Genomic DNA, 26,905 nt, shown 5'->3' on the forward strand with positions numbered 1-26,905 from the left:
CTCTCTCTCACTGCACTCTCTTTCATTGCAGTTGACACAACAAGTTCTGTGGAGGATACTGGGAGGAACCAATTCTTAAAATGCCCGTGGCAACATCCAGCTCTGACTCCAGTAAGTGGCTTTGTCTCGCTATGATGAAGGCATCTCGTCCGTGTGTGTGTGTGTGTGTGTGTGTGTGTGTGTGTGTGTGTGTGTGTGTTTCAGTGAGAAAGATAACGAGAGAGAGAGAGACGAGGGGCGGAGATGTGTTGAATGGTTTGTGGTTAGTCCAGCACTCGGGACATGTATCTCATCTCCAGAGTTCTAATGTGACTTAATGAGCTGGCTAATGGAGCGCTAAACCTCCAGCCTTAGATCAGTCATGCCTCGAAGGATTTGCTGTACCCTTCGCAGCCCCTCTACACATGCACACATGCACGTCAAATCTGCACTAGTGGCCAGTAGTACAAATGCACACGAGCGCATGCACGGACATGCACAAAAATGTCTTTTGTTATAGATAAATATACATTACAGCATATAGACTTATAGACGGATGACTGAAATAGTACAGAGGGTTGAGTGATCTACAGTCACCTTTTTGAGTGTCTTCCATGAGTTATAGTTAAAGAAAAGAAGGATCAAATGTAAAGTAAATGTAAATGCTGTAAAGATATTCTTGGCACTTGACAGCACCGGCTCCAAACAGTGCACCTTGTGTTGGTTGCACAGACCTTCTAACCTGGTTAATAAAAGATACATGTGACTAGTCTTACAAAAACCTTCAACAGAATTGCTAGAATCTAAGTCAAATTTGAAATCACATTGATGGTCTTTTTAGTTGGCATTGTATCAAAGTGAAATGTTAGATGTATACTTTGGCACTGATGTATTTAATAATTCTGCTGCTGTTATAGTGCTACATTTCAACTTTCATATTAGTCTCTGAACTGGCACATAGCCATGCTTCTATGCATTTCCTCTTCCCTCAGTGCTGAGGGCACTTGATCCAGACACATAAAAGATTGAAAAGCCACAGCCAGATGTCTGGGAAATTAGGAGTCTCAGTATATTGGGTAATAGAGGACCAAATCTTTAACTCCAAGCTTTATAGTATTCTATCTTGCGGTAACACATCGCAGAAGTCAGCTGTCGGATAGAGGGAGAAAAGCATTTCTGCAGAGAGTTAAAATGTGTGTCTGTCAGTCAGTCTTGATTTGTACACCAGCTGAGGGCTGAGTCTGGATGTCTGGCGTTTTTAGTAACACACAGTAAATTGTTTCTCCAAACCGATTCATGTCTTAATTTTTTTTATTTCAAAAACAGCATTTTCAGGAAGGCTATTTTTGCACATAATGGGAAAAGGGTGAGATAAGGGTCAGTTTTGATTTTAAACAAGAAGATATTTTTCAACTTCTGTCAGCAAAGGAACTCTTTATGAGCAGCAGGAAGCAGAAATGTAAATTTCCCAATATAGAATATTTGCCTTTACTGACTGTATCTGCAAGGCTGGCTGTGTTTGTACCTGTGTCTGTGATCTCAGTAATGGAGGGTTATCACTCATATATGTGTCCGCTCCCCATGCACCAGCTCCTTGACCGATCCTCCTTCCTACAAGCCAGCCTTCTGCTGCTCTTTCCCCCAGTTAACCCCCACAGGGCAGCCTGGAGTGAAAACAGCCCTGCCTCCTTTCTCCCTCCTCCTAGAGAAAGCATCATACTTTCCTCCCCCCCCCCCCTCCACACACACACACTGCTTTGCTCATGCACACAACCCTCGTCTCCATTCATTCATGTGGAGAGAGGAGAAGACGCTCAGCCAGGCATAGCTTATACACATTCACGTCAAGAGCAGGTGGAGAGGGAGGAAAGAGAGAGGAGCTGTTTTGCCAGAAAGAGGAGAGAATCAGGTGGAAGGAGAGAGAGAGAGGGGGAGAGAGAGGGGGGGGAGAGAGAAAGGGAGAGAGAGGGGGAGAGAGAGAGAGAGAGAGAGAGAGAGAGAGAGAGAGAGATCTTAGTCTGCCTCAGATACAGTATTGGGTGTGTTACTGTGAGTGTGTGCACTGTAGAGAGGTGTTGTTCACCATGGCTGGCAGCCTGTTTGGAAGGCTCTCCCTGGAGGAAGGGGACTCAGCCAACTCCCTGGAGGGCCTGGGGGGAGAAGGTAAGAACACAGGTCCCTACTTGCAGGGTGTGAGGGAGGCAGGGTTAGTTTTAGACAGACGACTTCTGCAGTTATATGTTGGTTATACTTGACAGAAAACTGTGGGGAAGGATAAATCACTGTTAAAATGCAACGATGCAATATGCTTACGTACACATTGGTGTTTGAGGGCTATTTGGTATTTTAAATTCACATTGCACCTGCTCCTGATGTGCTGGTTCAAACCTCCTGAGTGTGATGAAGATGAGCAGAGACGGATTAGGACCCAGGGCAGCATGTGATGTACAGGAATCTGAGGCAGCAGATTACGAAGACTAGAAAGGAGTCAGCAACGTGCCGTGAAAACATCACCACATTTTCTTTTATTTAATTTACAGTAAGATGCCTTAAGGTAAACTGTGAGAAATAAAGAGTGAGAGATGGAGGAATGCACTTTGAGATAAGTAAAGAAAGCAAAAAGATAAGAAGTGATTTTAAGATGAGCAGCCTATTTAATAGCAAGTACATATTTGTTGTATTAGATGATAATGCACTGATAATGTTAGCTCATACAGTATGGAGTTGGAAGTACCATACATTCAATTCATTATTGATGGACTTCATTAATACTGCATGGGGTTGCATACTACACAGTAATATGTTGTGAGTCATATCTATTTATGGTCTGTGTTGTGCATTCATCGATTTGATGTAGTCATGTTGAATTAGTTAAGGTTAGAAGCATCATTGCATCATTGCCTAGTCTATTGCATGTCACACAGTATCCTCAGCTCTGTAATGTAGCTTGACAAGACAGTGGTGACAGCCATAGTGAATCACATTTTCTGTCAAAGCATTTGCATCCTGTCTATCAGTTCAGAGTTTTGCACTTCTGTGTGTTTGTGAGAGAGAGAGAGAAAGAGAGAGAGAGAGAGAGAGAGAGAGAGAGACACAGAGAGAGAGACATAGAGAGAAAGATAAAGAGAGATCTCTAGTGCATTGTACATTCATGGAGAGTAGGGGGGTCATTCATATGCAACAGTGTTCTGATCAGAGCGAGCACGCTTGAGAGTGTCATACTCACAACCTTCAAATAACTCTGTGGCTCTCTCACTTTCACCTCCTCTCCACACGTGCACACACACACACACACACACACACACACACACACACACACACACACACACACACACACACACACACTCATAATACACAGTTTCTCTTTTCAATGAACCCCCACACTATCAGAGGAATATTCTGTGTGCCTGCTGGACTAATGAAGCCGTGTTCAAACACAGATGATGGATCATTGAGAACAGTGTGTTGGTAGGATTAGGCTGTCAAAGATAATCGCTGGGTTTCAAGAGAATGGGACAATTTAATTCAGTTCCGGCTGAGGGTATAATGTGGTGACACTGGTAATTATTTCATCCGTATCACACCCTGACGATCTCTATTTGCTTTTTTATGATCTGCTGCGTGGAAAATAGCTACACACACACACACACACACACACACACACACACACACACACACGCGCGCGCAACGTCAAAATGTTTTCTTCCTAACAGCAAGTTCAGGCGATAAACTTGTTTGTGTTAGTTTCCCCCAAACTTCACATGAAATTATCCCTTGGCCAGATTCTCCTCGGGCTGAGGTGTAATGGGAGCTGCTGTCCATTTGCAAAATGTCAACAAATATCACAAAGTGTTGTCTCCAGCGGTGACCTTCAGCCAGCTAATAAGGCGATCCAGCACGCACCCATATCACGCCAGCTTGAAACAAGCATTACCATGGATATGGGAAGCCTGAAATGGCAGCTTTAAAGTCCCTCGTCCTGCTGATTGGCTACCCAAGAGAGAGGAGGTCAGGCTCACAGTTTTTCCCCTGAACATATTGCCAAATGATGGAATTCCTGGTTTCTTTTCAGTTTCCTGGATGAATTAAAGGCCCTTAACATTCACAGGATTGAGGATTTCAATTACCCTGGCTGATTACATGCTGTCTGAGGACTGTGTGGAAGTCATTCAATCATTCTTCCGCTGTGTTCATATTATTTAGCCAGTAGGTATGAGTAACTGAGTCAGAAAATACCTTCATGTCAGTGTCCGAGTTTTGAGCTAGCACAAAATTGACCACACAAGTACATTACACAATGGATGTGCCCCCACACGCTTCCCACAACGTTCTCTGAATCTGTCATGATGAGCTGGTCTTTTCAGTGTTTACATTTTAGCTGTAATAGTTGTATTATCTTAACCTCAACCTTGTTGCACAGAACCATCTGAGAAGCAGTCATTATAAACTCATAAAAAGGGCAGGTACTTTCAAAACATATTTGGCAGGTGATTTGATGAACCATCTGTCAATCAAACCTTTGCCAGTTGGGAGAGGAATGAAAACATATTTTCCATTGAGAAAATGTGCCATTATTTGCTCTTCTGTCAATGAAAAAAGGCAGTTCCGATATAACTGATCTCAATCTCCGCCATTGCTGTTTCAAACAGTCCACTCTGCTTGTTGTCTCTCACACCTAAGCCACGTCCGTAGCTGCCACAGCTGATTGGTCCCTGCTATGGCTTGCGGCACACAAACACATTACACATCATTTAAAGCCTAACTAGATGGATTTTTGTGTGATATGCAATCTGACGATTCTTGAGTGATCTCGTGTCATTGCGAGAATCCAGCTGCTGTGCAAGGTAAGTATTCTGTATTCTCAGAAGAAAATGCTTCAGACTGATTACACTCTGCAAGGGCATCATGGCAAAGATCAAGCACATACCAGGACAAATCAATCATATACTACAGTCAGAAATTATGAATCGATATGGTACGCACAATGGAATATACTCCAATCCAATGAAATTCTCCACCACGGTCTTCGTTCATCTTTCGCTACCTGAGGGACTGATAGCAATTATATTGTGCTGGAGAGCAGGGAGCAGACTTAAATCTAATCACAAGCTTAAAGTATTTAATAATGTCTGTCAGGGCCTGAGAGTATTTTATGACATATGTGACTTTTGGCATTTTGAGATAGTTTCAGTGTCATCCGCATCAAGCTCTTTTCTGTCATTTTAGTGAAGTGAGAGAGAAATAAAACTGCAGAAACTTCCAAGTGTTTCCAGGAAACATGAGCATACCAATGAGTTTTTGAGGAGACGGCTGCTTAGAAATCTGTTGGTGTTTTCACAGGACAAAGCAAGTGTTATTACTCCGGCGTCGCTCTGCACACTAAAAAGCTTAACATTGACCTTACTAATTGAAAATAACCTGATTAATGACGAGCAGGTCATTGCCTCGACTGACTTTCAATTTTCTTCTCCGTGTAATTCTGGCTATACGATGAATTTTAATTCCATTTTCCAGACTGAAGCACGTTTTGTAGTAGAAACACGATGATACATATTAGGTACTTCACAATACATTGTTCCTCATGGTGCTTTGAGAAGCCTTCTAATTCAGGACCTCCAGAAAGAGTTTTGTGATGAATTCTGATTGAAAGTCATAGAGAGAAAGCAAAGTGTCCAAAGTGCCTAAATTGCATACACCCAATTTACTGTTTCAGTGAAACAGACTTAATCACCACTATATTTCCCATCTCCGGACTGCACCTCCTCGAGGACTAGTGCTCATGGTCAGCTGTGTAGCGCACCGCAGCTGACCATAAACACCGGTTGTAGAGAAAGATAACATCAAATGGCATTGAATGATGCCAAACAGAGTGCTAGTGGTTTTCAATGATATTGTTTAATACTGCATGTTGGGAAGAGTCATTGGTGGACTAACCGGTCCCATGTTCTCCGATCGGATGGTGGAGAGGATGTATGAGGATGTATGAGGATTACGAACGGCTTCCCTCACTTTCTGTCTTAGCATTGTTCTGTTTTTGTTTAGTTCCCATGGGCATGTAAATACTCTGGCATCCCATGAATCTCTACATTTATGTATGTATTGTCCAGTTGCTTTTTATGTTTTAGTCTGCTCAAATTTCAAGCCAGCATTTACAGAGACGCCATGTTTGAACAGAACAGGACACCTGATGCAAACTGTGCCCAATACACATGATCCATACCCGAGACCACCTTTCCAAGTAGAGTATGGTACACAGTGTTCACGCTAATCCAACAAACTGTACTTTGGGGTCAAGTGTACTCTGATATGGGCCTGGGTCCCTGATATGAAAGCACCCACAGTGTTTTACGCTTGAGAATATTGCAAAGCATTGATATTAAAGTGGTTATAATTTGATATGTTGTATCAAATGACGATGTGAAAATAATGTCTCTTGTTTTGGTTCTGTCCTACCACTCTCATAATGTTGTTTTTGCAGCAACAGTAAGCTATTCTCAGCAAAGAAGGTCTAAATACCCACCGAACATTATGCTGCTCGGCACCAAATGGCAGACTAACCTCTAGAGTTGGTGGAAACCAAACTCAGAGTACCCATCCTGTGCTAGTTTGTGGTTCTGCCCGTTACCTGTTCATATGTAATTGTGCTTCATTCCCTTCCCACGATGCATCTGGGTAGAGCATTTACTGTATTTGGATTGAAAGATGACAGATTGGCGGAAAGTAGAAAGAGTCAGCTGCACACCGTACTCCTCTGTGTTTACCTCCCCATGAGGATTCAGCATGGAGAAACACAGCAACACAGCCGCATCTCCCACATCTTTTCCTCCATGTTCCAGCCTCCCTCAGCAGCCCTCTCCATCCTCTTTGTGTTTCCCTAACCTCCGCTCCATAGCAACAAGACAACCTTCACTAAGTGCTGGCTAAGAGGTTCATGTTCCCCCGCTATGCTTGTCCACAAACAATAACAGCCCAGATTGTTTGGCTGCTCCATGACATTGAGTTTAATTGTAGCCCTCAATGGAGCTTGAGTTGTGCTCAGATGAGACTTAAAGAGACAAAAGAACCTTTTATGTTGGGTTCCTTGTGTCTACATGTGCTCTGCTGTCACCATGGCAAGCAAGCTCTTATTCTGCTAACCTTTGTTGAGAGGTGATGCAAGAGGCCACCACTGTGTGGTATTATTATTGTTATTTGCATTTGCATTTGATCTTAAAAAAAAAAAAAGTTTATCTAAAGCTTAAATTGCTGTTTTTTTCTCCAGTTGTTTAATATTGCACGTACCATCTCAGTCTCTTGGGAACCTTTACATTTTCGTCATGATTATTTACCTGCTCTACTGGGACTCTACTGTAGTGAAGTAACATTGAAACATTTCCCCGTAAGAGCACATGTTATACATGTAGCTGGCTCAGTTTGTCTGCACACCTGGGTCCTATTTTGTTTTCATAAGCCCCCACCTGCTAACTGGAGTTGTCTAATGATATCAAGTTGCACTGTGTAGTATGAGGAATTAAGGTTCACTGGAGCGAAAAATGACTTACGCCTAAGCTCTCACCTGTAAAGGCTCAGAGGACGGAAAATAACCCTGAGTATATTATTACGCAAATGTCTACATGCAATTTTTATGCTGGAATGAGACATGAGCACAGAAAAGATCAATACTGTTAGTCATTTAAAAAAAGAAAATGTAGTTTGTCTGTCCATTTTTATATGAAGTTTATGCAGGTTTAGGCAAGAGAGGATGGCTTTGACAGCAGCAGTATACAAGATGAAATACTCCACCTAAATGCTGAAGAGAAAGTTATTTTCAAAAGAAAAGAAAAAAGTAAATATATACAGTATCTTAGTTTGACCTTCAGACCTCTTTCTGTCTGAACTTTTGACCTGTATGAACAATCCTATGTTGTCTTGATGCTCGCCAGTGAAATTAAGAGATGCAACCTTATTTATCTATATAGAGAGAAGAAAGGCAAAGAGACCAGAGAAGGAGGACAAGTTGGATTTTTAATGATCTCTATGAATAATAGAACGACCCCAGGCATACTCAGCACTGGAAAAATGGCTATTATTCTCCGGTTCCTTTAAAACCTTCTTGTGAGTCCTCTGTGACGTTCAAGCAATGGGTCTATCACGGAATAGGAAATGCAAAGTCAACATCCTTGACACACAGTAGAGAACCAGTCAATTTGATCATACTGTCTGATTGGGGCTCAAGTTCAATTGGAGACGAGAACATGATCAGTGACATGTACAGGTATTGAGACAGCATGTGCATGTGAGAGAACGTAATGTAACAATGAGAAACTGAAACAATCTCTGAAACAATGGATGTTTAATGATCACCCCCCTCAACTGCCCCACATTGTTGATGAGAACAACATATCAATCAACGCACTTGAGAAGAAGAAGAAAAAAAAAAAAATCTTCACACGTCTACTCGAAGCAGAGACAAACTAACATCGTGAAAAGTGACGATGCGGCAACAACGCTGGTGTACAGTTGCAGTGATTAAAGAGAATTATGTAGGACCCGTAAGCCGAGCCTGCTGGTCTGGTATTCTCTGCCAGGCGCAAATCTGGCAACTCTCCTGCTGGAATAGAGCCGGCTTTTGAGGGGAAAATGGAAGAAAAGAAAGACTTCACTGTGGACTTGTGTAATTATTTATTTAGTTAACTTAATGTACTTCCTTTGGACACTGTAAATGTGCATGTGAAAATACTTTTTTTTTCAAACTCAGAAGAAGACCAAAAATAGTTTTCTGCTCAATCCCAAAATATCTATTACCTCATCACTCTTCTTTTAAGCATCTTTACAAAAAACAACTCCCACTGTTCTGCTGAGCAATAGAAACATAAATAATTTGCCAGCTTCGTGACAGAGCAGAAACACAACTGTTGTATTATGTTTTCACAATGACTGCCACTGAAACTCTCACTGTCCATATTGAATATCAACTTGAAACATGAGTTTGGTCATAAGAACAACAATTATAAAGGGATTAGAGAACAACGTTTGAGTTGATAGTGTTTGAGTCCACAATGTAATTTTGCTTCACATCAATGAAACCGCTGATAACAAATCATGGTTCTCTGCGCTAGAGAGACATATTCATGACTCCCACACATCTTGTTTTTCCCAAGACAAATGCAAATTCTTCCATTCAGTGATATTCGGTGAATCATTGGAAACTTAAATGACCGGCCGGCATGGCGCGATGGAGGGCCGAGTCCCGCTTTAAATATCTTTAGCAAAATTAAGAAAATGTCCCATCTGTTTCAACTTTACTTTGTGTGTAGTGCTAATAAGCAAATGTTAGCATGCTAACATGCTGAACTAAGATGTTGAAAGTGAGAAATTAAACCCTCCAAACATGGTCATTGTGAGCTCAAAGCACTGTTGTTCTTAAGAAAAGCCTCACAGAGCCACGAGCATGGCCACAGACTTGTTATTTATTGGCGGTTGTGCCATTTGCCACTTTAAATGCGTGAGTATCTGTATAAATGTACCTGGACTCGACCATCAATCTAATTCTTTTCCTGTGGTCGTACACACAGAGCTAATTTTTTTAAATATGCTAGCTTTCTAGCTCGCTGCTATAACTCAGCTCAACAGGAAGAACACAGACATAATATAATATAAATAATATAATAATATCATAATATAAAATAGTACTTAGTATCCACAGATTGTAATATTTTGGCCATTAGTTTACAGTAGAATAGAAAGAGTACAAGATGAGTGCTTTTGAGGATTTATTACATTGCACGAGCTATCATATCAGCTATCATGTTTTATGTTATTATGCACACTGGGTATCCAAAGTATACTTCTTCTTCATCTTGTCGGTTTCCCTTGCTAAGGTGCAACATGTTAAAGTCAGACACAAACCTAATTAACTGCCCTCTAATTGGACCATTCACCTATTTATGCCCTGTTATGCCCTTATTAGGGCATAATAAATGGGTATCATATGATTTGTAGTGGATCACCAATCTGCCTGCATTGTGGGAAAAAAAGGGTTGTATATTTAGCTTTGCAAACAAAGACCTCCGTGTCTTTTGGAGTAAATTACAGCAGACAAATGTTCTCTGTGAATAAAAAAACTCTTCTGACAGTCATGTCCGCTGTGATTAATGCCTGCTGGTGCGTCATATTCCAAGTCTATGGAGATGCTTTGAAGCAGGATTGAACCTTCCTTGACCATTAGTGAATTGTTGACATCAAATTGTATCTGCTCTGATCGGTCGTCTTATTGATTTTGGTTTAGAAGTTTGATTTAACATCTTTGAAAAGAGCTGATATGCGTACATGTTTTTCATTTATGGGCTTATCATCAGTTGACTTTGACATACTACCGGTATAGTCTTATCTGGCTTCTTAAACAAGGGGCTTTAGTTTAGTACAGGCATTCAAACTGATATAGATGGAAAAAATCATATGCAAACTGGAAAAAAAGGTTTATTCTCTTAGCAACTTTGTTGTTGTTAAGTTGCTGTGCGTGTGTGTGTGTGTGTGTGTGTGTGTGTGTGTGTGTGTGTGTGTGTGTGTGTGTGTGTGGGAGGGAGGATGTTGGGAGTGGTGGGAGAAAGATACTGTCGTTTCTGACAGACATAAGATTGGGGTGACTGACAAAGGTGAAATTGCTTGATAAAGGATGTGATGCAGCTCCCATCCCTCCTCCTTCCTCCTACCAACCTCCCTCCTGCTTACTTTGCCTCCATCCTGCTCTCGTTCAGCTACGTAGTGTGAACTACTGTACATGTGCGCGCTCTCTCTCTCTCTCTCTCTCTCTCTTTCTCTCTCTCTCTCTCTCTCTCTCTCTCTCTCTCTCTCTCTTTCATTTGGGTGATCTAGTCAGTCTATTTCCCATGGGTAACTGTAGAATATATTTTTCTGTGTGTGTAGCCATGCATCAGACCCTGGACACCCTGAGTGACAGCACAAGCTCCACAACAGCCAATGACCTGGACCTCATCTTCCTCAAGGGCATCATGGAGAGCCCAGTGGTGAGAACAACTCTATATTGTTAATGTATATGGAAATGTATGTACGTGTGTAAGCGTGATTTATGCAAAGATAGATACCCAGCATGCAACAATCCGAGCATGTTTAGGCATAAAGGTTATAACTTTTACATTTACCGAACGACACAGTTTTTTTTACTGAAACTCCTTGGTAACACCCCAATGCTGTGTTTTTTTCCAGATTATGATTCTTTAGGTCATTATCTTTACAAAGAGGGGTCTTACAACTCTGTAGGTAGTTGTTTAAGCCTTGAATCATGGTGTTGGAAAAACTCGGGGGCGGCTCGAGAAGGCCTTTTTGGGGAATCTTGATCAAATTATGCTCAGATCATGCTATATGTTTATAGTTATGATCAAAATATGGTATACAAGTTTAATTTTTGGAAATATACATTTTATTCAAAATAAAATTCTGAAAAATTCTATATAAATGAACGCAAGTATTATAACTCATTTGGGGTTCATACGACTACTTTGACTACTTAAAGAATGGGCACAGGGAACCCCAGAGCGCCAGAGCTCCCAAATTTGGGGGCTCTGGGGTGCATAATGGCAATGCAGTCTAGCATTTTGTCTAACATTGAAATTTGATTTCAACATGCATGTGCCTTTTCCTGCATTTACGCTGACACATCATTATGTTTTAACAGAGATTTGCATGCGTTATGAGACGTTTTTACAGCATTATTAAATTTACATTTTTAATTTCTGCTTGCAATAATTACCCTAAAAAAACTTAAATTCATCAAGGACAATCACATTACCATAGTAATGGTCTTGCTTCATTGTTTTCTCATTAGAGTTTTCTCATAAGAGACTCAGTGTCATTCTGCACAGGCAGCAAAATTCTGATGAAAGCCCAAATGTAAAGAGCCAAATAGCAACTCCCCTCTTTGCTGCTTCGTCCTGTCACTGACACCATTTTTACCTTGCAATACTGATTCACGAGGCTTTGAGTCATTTCGGTTTGATATCGTGAAAAGGGATGTTCGGATAGAAGCTGACATCAAGAAGGTTTTGATTTTGACGTTCAAACTCAAAGGAGACAAAGAAGGCAAAATATTTTTTGCCAATTATTTGGTATATAATAATGTTTAGCTGAACAACACAGAGAAGACATCTGTCTTTTTAAGGCTGTTAACATTTCTACTTTTGCCCAGCTGTCAGTCATTTTAACAATGCAACGCAACATTTCTATTGCCAATCAGAGCAAAAGATTAAAATAGCAGTCAGTGAGCAGCACAGTTCCCCTTGACATGTTTGACAGGTTGACAAGTGCAGGGAGAGCAGCAGCCCCTAAGATCAATAGAGAATCCAGGAATGAATGGCAGCCATTACGTTTTACACTTTTGTATTCATTCCAAAAACCTGTTTGAATGCTTAAGTTGAATAGCTTTATTTAGTTCATAATAATGTAGAATTGAAAATGATTCACTTGCACCTTCTCCATAAGATTTTGGGTGAAATATTTCTTTCAAAATGAAGAAAAGGACAAGGTAAATGGGAGCACATTTTTAAATCAATGTGGCAACAATCTCCTACTCGTAGTTGTACGTCATCCCGTATAATGGCAGAGGAGAATATATCAAGCCAGCAGCACCTTGTAGCTTGTAAGTACACACTGCAAAGGCACTTGCATAACAGCACTCAAGAAGGATCGAAATGTTTTCCACGCTAGAAAATAGTTGATATACATATGCCTTGTTCTTTTTTGTACAAAATATATTTTCAAATCAGTGTTGCATTTGCACAGATTTATCTTGGGCAGTTGCCCAGACATTGGATTAAAGCTTTGTCCTGCATGGGAGCAAATCAGTGAAGTTATTCCAAGAGTCCTCAGACGTGGCTGGCAATTGTCTTGTTGTTTTGGCTGGTCTCAAAAAACCTTTTCCACCAAAATAATAATAATAAACACAGGTAAACAGTCAACCTAAACAGGATTAAAGAATATATTTACAGACCTTTCAAACACTATCCACCATCTGTCTTGCTATGATTCTGAAAGTTTTAAATGTTTGTGAACAAAGATATAGTTTGACTTTATTTATAGGTTTTTCATTCAAATATATGATGATGAAAAAACATTTATAGTATATTTATTCATAATTAAATAAAGCTATGCTGAAAGGGTGTTCTATGAGACGAAACAGAAATGGTTGCAATATGTAACACAAATGAATTATTCTCTTATAGAGCTGATTCAGGAAACTACAAGCAGCTGTTTGTTTCAGGTCTCAGCACAACAAATGGACCTTTGACCTGAAATCCTTAAAACTCTATTCTAATTTAGACTAGCTTGTGTATCAGACAGCTTCTCTGAATTACTCACCCTTCGGAACTCAAGTGAGTCGTTTAATAGTGATTTGATCTAAAACAGAGTTCATAGTGATGAAAATCATTCATTTCTAGCAAACTATCCCCAAACCTTATTTTTGATTAGTGACAGCCACTGGCTAATTTTCTAGTTTTCAGTTTTTTTGCAGTGTCATAAGTCTACCTGAACAATATGTTCAATTAGGTTGGATTTTTTTTTTTACACTGAAACACCACTAAAGTTCACTTTCTGCGTAGAAGCAGGTATTGAAATTAATTGACATAGTTTTCCTTATGAAACCAATCCCAACTAGTTCTCCATCGACACATGGAGGAAAGAGATGAGGTTGTTATGGAGAACAGCTGTTTGAAGTGAATGGAGAAGAGTGAAAGAGCGTAGCTGTGGCAGAAAGTCTTTCTCTGGTGTCAATGCCTTCTCTTTTGAGGGCGGCTGTAGCTCAGGCGGATGAGTGGTCGTCCCGCAACCACAAGGTAGCCGGCTTGATCCCCAGTCCCCCCATAGCTCACATGCCGAAGTGTCCCTGAGCAAGACACTGAACCCCCAACTGCTCCCTGGACGCCTCACAGGGCTGCTATCCAGGGGTGGGTCAAATGCAGAGAAGAATTTCCGCAAGGGTATTAATAAAGGATACTTTTTCTTGCCAAGAGCCCAAGTTCACGTAACTTTTAAAAGTGTGCACTTTGGAGAGTACACTTCTGTTCACTGCAAAAGCATGCAAGGAGAAAAGTAGGGATGCAGTTCACGTCAAGTACTGAAATTCATTCTGTGCCTTTGCTTTGTGCTGTCAACAGTCATTAGTATGAATGCCCACATTATCTTTCAAACTTTGCACAGTCAGTGTTAGCCGAGTTGCACTGAGGTGGGAGCTGCTTGTGGCCATGAGGCCTCTCGGACCAGGGAGATGAATAGGGATGGGTATCGTTTGTTTTTTTTCCGATACCGGTGCTAAACCGATACTTTTAAAATGATACCGGTGCCTAAACGGTGCCTGAACCGATACTTTTTTATTGCCAAGGCAATTTTTTTTCTTCAAATTGAACAATATTATTAACTGTTTAAAGTATACTATAGATATAAATAAATAAGTACATACAAAACACGCTTCAAACTACAGCTTCAAACCTTTTAACTTCAAACTATAAAAATATATTTTTAAAAATAGAACAGACACGAGCATCAGGTGGCCTGATGGGACCGTGTGCAACAGAACTCAGACACTTTTGGATCCTAAAATTGCTGCTTTACTGGACTACACGTCATTATTAATATCAACTGGAGAGATTTGTTCCATCAAGCTGAGGACGGACGTTCAAAAGCTCGTGCTCGTGTCTCCAGCGATCTCTGTGTGCGCGCACTGTGTGTGTGTGCGCTGGAAGCCCCGCCCCCTCGAGCCCCGCTCTGCATGCAGGCAGACAGAGAGCAGAGCAGCGAGTGTGCTCTGATCCGCGCTATTTTAATAATCGTTTTTAGCGTGCGGGCACCGCGCTACCTTTTTAGTATCTATATACCGTGCAACTTTACAGAGTAGTGTAAAAAAAAAAGTATTTAAATCGGCTCAGGCACCGGAAGGAAGCACCGAAATCTACGTTGCTTTTCGGTCCGGTAGGTACCGGACGTGTTGGAATTGGTCTGCCCAGCAGACCAATTCATCTCTAGGGTTGGGTACCGAGAACCGGTGCCAGTATGGCACCGGTTCTCGGTACCCAACCCTAGAGATGAATTGGTCTGCTGGGCTACATCTCAGAGACCTACCAGAGGTAAAACATTGGGCAGTCTCATTCAGTAGTTCAGAGGCATTTCTGTTCAGGACATTTGGATATGGACTATCCACAGGGAGCAGTAGGGAACACTGCATAAAAATGCCCCCGTACTGCTGAAAGCAGAGCCTGTTCTGCTCCCTTCTACCCCGATTTCTTTTTCAATTTGTTTTTGGTTTATTCTTACTAACAACTCAGATTGATTCTATAATGAATCTGAAGGATGATTCGGACAACAATGAACAGATACTGACAACAGGGGCTATCATCATGCAAGAGGGCTTCCACAGCGCTAGATTATTACCAGCTATTAATGTGGCACTGACGTAATGCTCGGCTCTATATCTGACGAAGCAATCAGGACTATTGAGACCTTTAGGACAGATGATTAATAAACTGCAATTAGACATTCAATAATGCACCTACCTTGTGCTTTTTTAACCTAACTTTCAAGCCATCACATTTCCTCCGTGCAGGCTGTAAATGACACTCTATGGTCTTTGTTAAATAGTGCCAAGGCAGCCTCCAAAACATTGAAATTGGCTTTTATACAAACCAGTTTGTGCAAGACAATTGAGTCATTATGTGACAATGGGTCAAATCTTGACAATTCTGAAAGTACGGAAACAGAAATCATGCACTACAGCTTGTCTTCACATGCTGTAGTGCACCTTATCTAATGTAGCACTTTAAAAGAAAATCATAATGGACTGGATGCCGAATGCTACATCGCAGTGTGAGAAACTGTCTATTAACTTTCCATTATTCAAAGTGGAATGTATAATACTGACTGTGGCCATAAGTAAATGTACAGAAGAGTCATACAGTTAAGGGACATGACTCACTGATGTCACTTGCACAGCCATAACATTATTTAACATGAGTCATCATAAGCTACTGGTCATACCAGACCAAGTAAGGCTATAGTGGCAAATCCCCTCAGTGTATTGATTCAGCACTAGTGTTTTTATTGCTAATTCATTCAAGTTTGTATATCCAAGATGATGAATATGTTATTTTATGTTAGAAGTAAAAACAAAAGTCACACGTCTTCCTTTAAGTAGTATTACCTTCATCAGCCACCATTGGTGACCATTGGGAACAAGATTGATCTAATTACAGCAGCAGCCAGTGAGCTTCAGTGCTACAGATGTGCTACATTTTCATATTGGAGAAGAGAAGAATGGCTTACTAAACCAGACATCCATTAGATATGTCATGGAGATGCAGAATATAATTATGAAACTGCTTTGTCATTTCCTTTGTGCCCTAGAACAGCAGCGCTCATTAGCCTTTATAGCTGAGATGTCTAGGTGGGGACAAGGACGATTAGTAGTGTCTTGTCATTTGAAAAGCCTCACATTTCACTACTTGGCAGAGTAATTGTTACATTAGCAGTTTCAATGATAGAGTTTATCCACAACCTGAAAGGCTGATATAGTAAAATGTATCTTAGTTATTTTTGATATAATTAGTAATTTTATAACACATTTTAAGTGGTATCAAAACAGACACATGCCTCAGAAACTGTGTCCATGGCTCTCAAAACAGTGTAATCATATAGCTGGCATATAGTCCAAGGGCCCGACACTGACAGCTCGCTCCATCAGGTTACAAAGAACTCTGACAAAATGACAAATGAACAAAGTCCTTCTGCGCATCACTAAATCACTGTGTTTAATAACTTTGTCTGTGAGGATAAAGTGGGCTGTGCTTGTGTGTGTGTGTGTGTGTGTGTGTGTGTAGTAAAGTGTATAAGATAAGGCTGTGTGCATGCAGGCAATTGCGAATATCTGTTTGTGTGTATCTGTGTGTGCACCATATCCTGTCTCACGGCAGGGATCGTTCCTCTCTTCCTCAGCAAACAAACAACGTGGCTGCCAGAGTAGTCATCAGTCCCACCAGACAAATCCTCTGTGGGATCGCTTTGACACTGTGGATCTTCAAATACAAGATTGTTGGTATACAGCGGCAAGAAGTGTAACTGTACATGACTGTTTATCTTAAGAGTTTAAACAGCAGTTGTGTTTCCTTTTGATTAACTTTCATCATATTTCAGTATAGAAATCTCCGGACATTTATTTGCAGAACAATGATGATGTATAACACAACAGAAATATCCCAAACCAAAATGCAGGCCCATGGTAAAACATGAATGATTTTATCCTTTCCCATCTGGTGCATTTTGTATCTGTGACCTGGTACTAGAGATGTAGAAGCCATATCCAATAACCACAAACCCTTGCGTCCACGGCAGCAGAGGAGGAGAAAGTGAAAAATGAATGTTCCCTGAAATATTGATGTTTCACATCAACATACCCCAAAAAACTACCGTGTGCAAGACTTTATCCCAAGTTTGTGCTTAGTTTTCTTGGTTTTCGTATCTTTCATTGAGCATTTATGAGAGCGGTCTGTGTTGCTCTCAGCAGGGCTTGGCTTCAGATTGCCATTTCGGTGTGGACGGAAAAAATAAAAAGTCCTGCAGAAGTCAGAAAGCACGTCATGATAATTCAGCAAGGTGCATCAACTGCTCACTGAGCAGGTGCACTAAAGGAACTAGATGTCATAGATTCCTTTTCTGAAAGACTGGTTGAGGCAAATCAGGGAATCCGGAAATCCTGGCACCTATGCTAGGTGAAGGAACCTGACGTGACATCCATTTTACATTTATTAATTCACAGGCTCATGAGCCGTTTGAGGAGCCCAAGCTCGAGGCTGTGAGGGAGAACAACGTGGAGCTGGTCCAGGACATCCTCACGGAGCTCAACCCGCTCACTACCAGGAGCCTTGCAGTGGAAGAGCTGGTTCGCATCCTGCAGGAGCCTCATTTCCAGGTCTTGCATCTCACAGCAAGCTGTAACTTTAATTAACAGTCACTCATTGATTTATTTTCAAAGTGATGTTCATGCTTAATGATGCATGTTGTGCCAGCATGGATTAGATTGCTGTGGAGCTAAAGTATTTGTTTCAGTCCAAGCAGTGACTGACAATTGCTCTGCACAGACCAGAGCAAGGACACATGGTTCAACAGAATAGCATCACCCAGTTATCATCTTACAAGTGGGGTAACAAACCTGTTTGTCAATGCCATCATCAGTGTTTGTGTCACCTGCTGCTCTGCTCACAGTCCCTCCTGGAGACCCATGATTCTGTGGCGTCCAAAAACTACGAGACACCTCCCCCCAGCCCCTGTTCCTTTATGGGCGCAGCCCTCAACAACCAGCCTGTTCCCCCAGACGCAGTCAGGATGGTGGGCATCCGAAAGGTGTCTGGCGAGCACTTGGTAAGTCTACTCAGTTAATGCGCAACACATTTTAATCAGTGGGGCAGAATAGAGCCGTCCTGTAAATTGTGAGCAGATAAAATGCTTTGATTAATGGCATGATTTGTGTTTTAGAAGCAGCACATGCACTCAGTATAATGAGATTTATTTTGTAGCATTGTTAAAAAGAGAAAACAAGTCAGATTTAAACTGCCTTGCAGCTCAACATAGGGGAGAGTTATCTGCAGCACTATGACACGTTGTTGATTAATACCAGTGATAACTTTGCCAGGTGCTTTATTGTGAGTACTCGTAGTGGAGTACTCATAGGTTTCTGAATCGTCATTTCACATGTTTCACACTTTACAATGAAGAAAGTTACTGATGTCCCAAAGTCCAAACTGTATAGGATATGTGGAAATATGTGTGTGAAGATATGTGACTGGGACAAATAAGGAGCACCAACTGACAGTAATTGAACTGTCAAAAAAGCAAACTCATCTTGAAATGTATCTTTATTTGAGCCTAAATATCTTCTTAATGGAAAAGTTGCAATAGTTTTTTACAGGCAGCATCTGGTGGCCATTACAGTAATTCCAGCATAGATATGCCTGCAGCAGCTTCACCACTCATTGCAAGGACTGTTAATTAATTTATTAGAATTATACTGTTATTGTTTTGATGAGTTCAAATGTGTGTTGGTCTAAAATATATGTTGTGTTGTCTGAGTGAAGGTAACCCACTTAGCCCTTTATCGTGCAAGTAACCATACATGGTCATTTTCCTCAAAAGTATTTTAATGAGTGCCCTATAAAGGGTTAACAGCTGATTATTGTATTTTCACTGTGGGCGCGCATAGGGAGTGACGTTTCGAGTGGAGAATGGCGAGCTGGTGATAGCCAGGATCCTCCATGGTGGCATGATTGACCAGCAAGGTCTGCTCCACGTTGGGGACATCATCAAGGAGGTGAACGGCAAGGAGGTGGGCAACGACCCCAAAGTGCTCCAGGAGATGCTGAAGGAGGCCAGCGGCAGTGTAGTGCTGAAGATCCTGCCCAGCTACCAGGAGCCACACACACCAAGACAGGTCAGCTGGGGGGATATACACATCAAAACAATCGTCACAAGGATCTGTTTCTATGCTATATATCTATATATAGATATATATATATCTATATATAGAAATGTAAATCTGTTCATGACAATAGATGCATATAGCTCATCTACCGTTTGTGCTTGTCTTAGTGATGCATTGAGTCTCATCCTCTTTTAAAGTAAAACACATTTCTGATCATCCATCCTGAAATAGATATTGCACAAAAGTTTTGATTAGTTTGAAAGTAAGTAAGTACCACTCACTGCTCTCCTTGGCACTCTCCCTGCTGCCTATAACCTTGTATCCTGTGCCAAGAATCATATAGCTACTTCTATAGCAGGACTTTGTAGATGATTTTGCCTATTTACGATAGCTGTAATAGCTGCTTCCCAGCTTTGTCACTTATCAAAATGTAGGGTCATTTTCTGCTCATACTGCTGCTCATGGATCAATTGTTGAAGTACGCAAGAACAAGACAGAAAAAGAGGAATCCCACAGACCGCTCATGACACAGCAGTCCTTGTCCTTTTCGTGTAGTTCTTTCCTCCTGTGGTTGTAAAGTTCACATCATAAATATTATTTTATTTTATTTTAGTTTGTTGGAGATCCATTATTTGAAGGAAATTACTCAAGAGAGTGTTTTAACAGCTGACAAAACTAATCTTGTAGTTTCTTCTTGGGTTATGCTAGGTAATGAACACAAGCTTTCTAAGAGCCAGATTTGTCTAGTCACACTGAAAATGTGACCCAGTTTAAAATGAGGGGAAATAAACGAGTTACGTTGCCTGGTGATGCCCATAGGATGGGAGCATGAAGCACATCGGAGGATGCAGTCTTTGCATATCGAGATGTGTTGGGCACAAGGCTCTGTGACTGATTGGTCTCAGCAGTAGAGAAGAGGAACATTAGAGCTTGAGGAAGCCATGCAAAATGAATTACTTACACTAGAAACCAAAATATACTGGAACATAATCGACAAGGATAGAGGGTTTATTTATGTGAGATTAGCATAGATCTACACATGCATTTGAAGCATATTATTGCTGTTGGGGAAAAATATCTCTAAACTATATGAAACAAGTGAAAGGTCAAAAGCTTTCCACAGGATGATGAATCATTTTTAACCACGCTATCAATGATGGTCAGTTGGTTTGTCCACCACTTTGTCTAGACTGAAAATCTCAACTACTGTTTGATTGATTACACTGAAATGTTTACTGACATCATTTGTGCCCCGACTGACTTTGGTGATCCTTACTTATCTTCTATCACCAGCTAGGTTGACATCTCAGGTTTTGAGTAAAGAATGTCTCTTAAGGGATTGCCATGAAGTTTTTTCTACACATTCATGTCATCCGCTGATTGATTTGTAATAACTTCAGTTACTTTTTTGGTTTGCGTAACCTTTTTCTCCACCGCCATTTTGATTTGTCCATTACTTAGGTTTATGACCAACTACGTGCAAAACGAATGACAATCAGCGTTTGCTGTTCTTTCTAATAATTACTAATTAGCTTATCTTAGCATTGTCACTGTGAGCATGTTGTCATACTAGCATTCACATTAAGCTCAAAGCACCAACAGGTTTCAATGGAAGTGACATGAAGCTACAAATGGACGCCTGAGACTTGATGCTGCTGTGATGCTCATGAATCACTACGAATCAAAGTTCACATGTTTTTGCTTAACATAACTCCGCCAAGGAGCTCCTTAGCAACACTTCAACGGCGACTCGGAGACAGTGTAGTTGACCATGCTTGACTGTTTTTGATGATTTTGTTGCTTGTAGCGTTAACATCTTGCTACATTAATCTTTTGGCTTTATATTATCCAAGATAATTCCTTCAGCATGTAGAGGAACTTTGTAAAAACATGTCAATTATACCAAAAGTGGAATTTGCAGGTTTACTTATGAGAGCAGCTATTCAGTAGTTTTCCCCCCTGATGGCAGCAGCCAATCTGGCAGAAATCATTGGCTTTAATATAAGATAACTTAACACCCACACACTTCTTAGGGGTATTCACTGAAAAGAGAGTCATAGCTCTTTCGAACATTTCGAAAAATGCAGACTTTCCTGCAAGAAGACATTTCTACAGTATATCGCTGAAAAGACCTTTGCATTGTGAAACCAGAGCGTTCAAGTCTTTACTTTTCCTTTTTGTGATATCAGCCCTGGATATCAAGTGGAAGTGCCCACTTGAACACTTAATAGCGACTGTCAGTTAGAGATATTAAAAAGTGATTTGGCTGTGCTCGCACAGTAAAGAGCTGTGTAGGTGGATGTGGTACTGTGTGAGGAGTTGCGATTTTAAGAGTTGTTCGCAAAAGTTCTCTCTGAATGTAAACCAGCTGTCAGTGTTTCCCGACTTGAGCTCTGCCATCGCACGGTGACTAAACTCTGACAGCTCCCTGTGGCCAGTTGAGACTGAGTGTGTGCCTGTCTGTCCATTGTGTCATTACAGGGGTGGAACGAGACACACACGGTAGGGCCTGGCAGCCTTATTTTATGCATCAGTTCAGTACGGGAAAGGCCGTTGAGTGTGAAGGGGGGGAAGAGGACGGGAGGGGGAGGGGGGGGAGGGGGGGGGGTTGCCATGGCTACAGATTTTGTCTGTCTCTCTGTCTGTCTGTCAAGGACAGACTCCTTGTCCTGTCAGTGGGGGTTGAGATACAGGGTTTGGTTTGAGCTGAAGCCTTGATGTCGGGAAAGTGAGCTGAGAGATGGAGTAGACTTTAAGTGCTCAAGGCTGTATCATAGTGCCGGACACTTACTCACGCTATCATCTACTACACATCATGTACTGTTCATACACCACACCAGAGGCAGCGTTCATATTCATTCCCAGTTTGTTTATACAATGTATCGTTCAATCAGTCTGTTTTGACATCCATTACAGCAATTTTACTGACACCTTCCCTCTCAACATCTTTATCCATTCAGGCTTTCGTAAAGTGTCACTTTGACTACGACCCATCCCATGATAACCTGATTCCTTGTAAAGAAGCAGGGCTGAGCTTCAACAGTGGACACATTTTGCAGATTTTCAACCAGGAGGACCTGAATTGGTGGCAGGTCAGTACTATTCAACATTTTTGTGCATCAATTGAGCTTCGACTTAGGGGTTTTATTCACCTGCTTGTTAGCCTGTTGCCTCATTATTTGTGTGCCCTCACAGGCCTGTCACATAGAGGGAGGCAGTGCAGGTCTAATTCCGAGCCAGCTGCTTGAGGAGAAGAGGAAAGCATTTGTGAAGAGAGATCTGGAGCTTGCTACCACAGGTACACCTCTGAGCAGCATGCAGCAGAGACGAGGAGCCCCTCTCATTATGCAGATTTCATACGGACTCCGCGCAGCACAAACACACCGGCAACAAAGACAACATCTGTTCCTCTCCATATCATACAAGCATTTCTTATGGCGCCGGCCGCTCATCCTCCCCTCTCCAGTCTGCTACTCTGTCAGTGAGCACTGGAGAACTGGTAATGAGCATCGCTGTGACTCAGGCAGCCAGATTCCAATCTGCTTGTGATTAAGCTGCAGAGTCTGACCTTCATAAACTGCTCTCCTGAGAAGGAGAGTTGATTGAGGAGTGGTGATAAGACGCCCGTAAATACAAATCTGATCAATAATCGTCTCTTCTCTTATGAGATGTGGGGTGAAAAGAGGCTCTGCTCCTTTAGATTGATCTGCTCTGTCCAGAGTCCTCAGTAGCGACAAAACAGGTGGTGAGTCACAGCCAGCAGCATGCCCTTTACTTGTGGAGGAGAGGAAGATGACAGCCCTATGTACTGCCCTTGGAGCCTGGGAAGGACACATCTGTTTGCTAGCACGCTTTTCACACATCATACCAACCAGCATGATTTGAATACAAATAATTGTTCTCGGTCCAATTCATACATTTAGAAAAATACGTCATTATTTAGCACTGTGGCTGTAAGGTGCTAACAAAATGAGTTGGCACAGCTTGATAGGTTGATTTCTGACATGGAAATAAACAACTAATCTCATGTTTGCTTCCTTTCTTGTCTCTGTTCATAAGAAATTCTGCCCCACAGGCTAAATAGTCTAAGATATAGATTAATAGATATACCAATATTGCTCAAATGGTCAGCAGAACGCCTTGTCACAGGTGTTGGTCCAGAGTGCCACCTAGTGGTATTGTTTCTCTAAATGTCTATATTATATAGTTTGGATTTATGAGCCTGCAGTGCATCTGACATTCCCCTTGATAGTATATCATTTTGACTCGTATTGTTTTTTTTGTTGCTGTCTTTTTCAGGTCCTCTATGTGCTGGGATGGGTGGTAAGAAGAAAAAAAAGATGATGTATTTGACCACCAAGAATGCAGGTAACCCACCTCACAAATTATAATAACGCAGCCTTTTCTTTCTATTCTGTGCATCTCCCTAATTACTAGTTTCTGACTAGAATTTGATCGCCACGAGCTGCGGATATATGAAGAGGTAGCCAAGGTCCCACCCTTCAGGAGGAAGACGCTGGTTCTGATTGGTGCGCAGGGGGTTGGCCGTCGCAGTCTGAAAAACAAGCTGCTGGTGTCAGATCCCCAGCGATATGGCACCACTATCCCCTGTGAGTGCAGCCATTCATCATCTCACTAAAACATATACAACGACACAAACTCCATCTTTCATTTACGTTTATGTTGTTGTTTGTTGTATTGTTGCATGCTTTGTTACTGTTGTCATTTTACTGTTTTTTGTTTCAGTTCATTTATTTATTTGTCATCTTAGTTTGTCATCTTGTCTCTTGGTTTTGAGTTATTTTTTTTTATACAATAATTGTATTGCTATATTCTCTATTTTTGTGTGATTTACTCCTTGTAGTTTAGTGTCTGTATTTGCGTTAGGCAAATTATCTATTTCATCTTCTTTTTCTTTATCCTTTAGTCACCTGCAGAAAACCAAAGGTGGATGAGAGGGATGGCCAAATGTACTCCTTCATGACCCGTAGCGAAATGGAGTGCGACATAAAAAATGCTCGTTTCTTGGAGCATGGCGAGTATGACGGGAACCTGTATGGCACTAAGATCAACTCTATACACGAGGTGATAGACACTGGCAAGATCTGCATCCTGGATGTCAACCCACAGGTAGATTCTGTTCCTCTGACATGTAAACATCCATTAATTGTTATGTTTTCCCATCATCAGCAATCAAACCTATTACGTACAGCTCGTTGCTACTACCTTTCAGGCTAAAAGCACACCATCAATGTTTATCAAAAAGGATCTCTTCATGATCGATATAATTTGCCAGAAACTTATTTAATTTGCACACATGATAGAATTGTTAGATGAAGATACTGCCGTTGCATTTAAAACACATTCTCAACTTAATAATCACGTATGTGTTTCAGCTATTCCCATTGCTTGCTGTGCAGTGATGCAGTGATCGTAAATGTTTTTCTCTGAAGGCTCTTAAAGTCCTGCGGACGTCAGAGTTCCTGCCCTACGTTGTTTTCATTGAAGCCCCGGATTTTGAGGTTCTCAAAGCTATGAATAAGTCAGCAATTGAGTCAGGAGTTGTTACCAAACAGTTAACGGTAAGTGTGTGTTTTCTTAAAGGCTTTAAAAACCTATTCTCTTATTCATGTTGTACTATGACAAATATGGTCCTTATATAAACACTGTTGGAGCAGTTTATTTATTCAACATTAGAGATTGATGTCTCTTTAAAAGTCAGTGGTCCTCCCATTAGAATCAACCAAACAGTTAGACTGAAATGCATCACATGAAATATATTGTATTAGTAATTGCAATAACTAATGTGTTTTGATTTTGTCAGCATAGCAAACAGGAAAGTTGAAACTAATTTGATTTCTGTTACGCACCACTTTCACTGTTTACTCTGTTCTGCCATTCAAGTAATTGCCTGCTCATTGTATTGATCTTCTCCTAATCTCTTCTCCCTGAGATGCTCCCTACAGGACTCTGAATTAAAGAGGACGGTGGACGAGAGCGAGCGCATTAAACGGGCCTATGGACATTACTTTGATCTCTGCATCATAAACGATGGCCTGGAATTGGCGTTCCGAAGTCTACGGTCGGCACTGGACAAACTGTCAACGGAGCAGCAGTGGGTTCCTGTCAGCTGGGTCTTCTGAAAGTCACCAAGAGCTTACCAGCAAGGGGCCAGGTCCACAGGTCGAAGGTCAGAGGGCAGGTTTGCAGCTCCAGAGGGGCTGTGTCCATGCAGACCTTGCTGGTGGAAGTCTGCGCAAATGACCAGCCTCATGTAGAGTGTTTTTGTACAAATTTAGTGTTCCTCTGTTGAGCCCAATGTCAAGCTGTACTTTATTTGTCAGAATTGGGATAATTTTATTGATATTTGTTCAGAAGGATTTAGAGTTGATTATGAGGTTTAGTGCAATAGTGTGAGTGAGTGTGTGTGTATGTTATAATAAACGTGAAAATAGACTTAGAGTAAAGAAAATGATAACAGTGCTCTATTAAAGGTTTTCGTTAAAGGATATTGAACTTTTTAGCCTGTCCTGCGTTATGTAGTGTAATGTTTACATTGGATCGGTAGGACACATTTGTGAAGGAAAGATACCAAATGTTTGTGATAAAAACTCAATATTTGACCATTTGATCATACAGTATGATTGTATGTGCTCTTAAGTGTGCTTTATATTATGTCACCACTAATTTGAAAAACAAACAGCAATAGATCATTTTAAAGAACACCATATACTGTATATACGTGCAATACATTTACTTAGCACATTCTGCGTTGATTTGCAGTCTTGATTTGTTTTGTTTCCGATTTAATGTCGATTATGTTTGACATTTGTTTTCCTGTGCTGGTAAAAGCGTCGGGTTTGTTTGACAGTGAGAATGGATCACAGTGTCCGACTGTCGGCTTGATCCTGTTGTTGTTGTTTTTGCAGCACTGAGAACAACAACAAAACAATGACAAAAAAGAAAATTGAAGAAGTAGCTTGCATTGATTGTATGATGAAGGCAAACAAGTTATTTAGCATTACAGGTTGGACAATTAATGGAAGTTGTCACTTTTTTGTTGTTGTTTTTGATGTACAAAGAGTCCATTTTTTATCAGTGGCTTCAAATTCATACTTACTTTTGCCTTAACATAGTTCAAAAGCCAAGGAAACACTTTTATCACTGTACATGTTCCTTCTTAGAATTTAGAGAAAAATAATACTAGCAACTCATTAAATATCTATTTAATTTCTCTCAAACTTGTAAGTACTGTATTGTAATAAAGAGTATATAGTATAACATTGAGAAACACTTGGTGCTTTGATGATTTTGCTGATGTGTAGACAACGACACTGTAGGTTCAATGTTCATACAAAATGTACTAAAATTTAGTGTGCTATCTGCGAATAGTATTAATGCAATTTATCTTAAATTAAAATCACAGCGTAAAAGAAATGACAATAGTATTGTACCCTACAACAGAAGGTT

At 40.9% G+C, this 26,905-nt stretch overlaps 1 protein-coding gene across 3 annotated transcripts; it reads left to right on the plus strand.

Moving 5' to 3' along the window:
* Positions 1–80: 80 nt before the first annotated feature.
* Positions 81–25,578, plus strand: mpp2b (MAGUK p55 scaffold protein 2b; the record flags this gene model as incomplete). 3 transcript variants are annotated; one of them, XM_079234594.1, is made up of 12 exons in its annotated part: positions 81–111; positions 10,885–10,985; positions 17,777–17,929; positions 18,223–18,378; positions 19,217–19,444; positions 22,396–22,527; positions 22,631–22,733; positions 23,735–23,803; positions 23,884–24,045; positions 24,363–24,565; positions 24,889–25,017; positions 25,402–25,578. In XM_079234594.1, 12 exons carry the CDS (start codon positions 81–83, stop codon positions 25,576–25,578), a joined length of 1,644 nt encoding a protein of 547 aa, XP_079090720.1. The 3 variants fall into 3 exon arrangements, with proteins under 3 accessions (XP_079090720.1, XP_079090718.1, XP_079090719.1); XM_079234592.1 differs by lacking the exon at positions 81–111 and adding an exon at positions 2,064–2,142 and having other exon boundaries at positions 25,375–25,578; XM_079234593.1 differs by lacking the exon at positions 81–111 and adding an exon at positions 2,064–2,142.
* Between the last annotated feature and the right edge of the window lie 1,327 nt (positions 25,579–26,905).

The sequence above is a fragment of the Taurulus bubalis genome, assembly GCF_910589615.1.
Source record: "Taurulus bubalis genome assembly, chromosome: 2".
NCBI classification, from domain to species: domain Eukaryota; kingdom Metazoa; phylum Chordata; class Actinopteri; order Perciformes; family Cottidae; genus Taurulus; species Taurulus bubalis.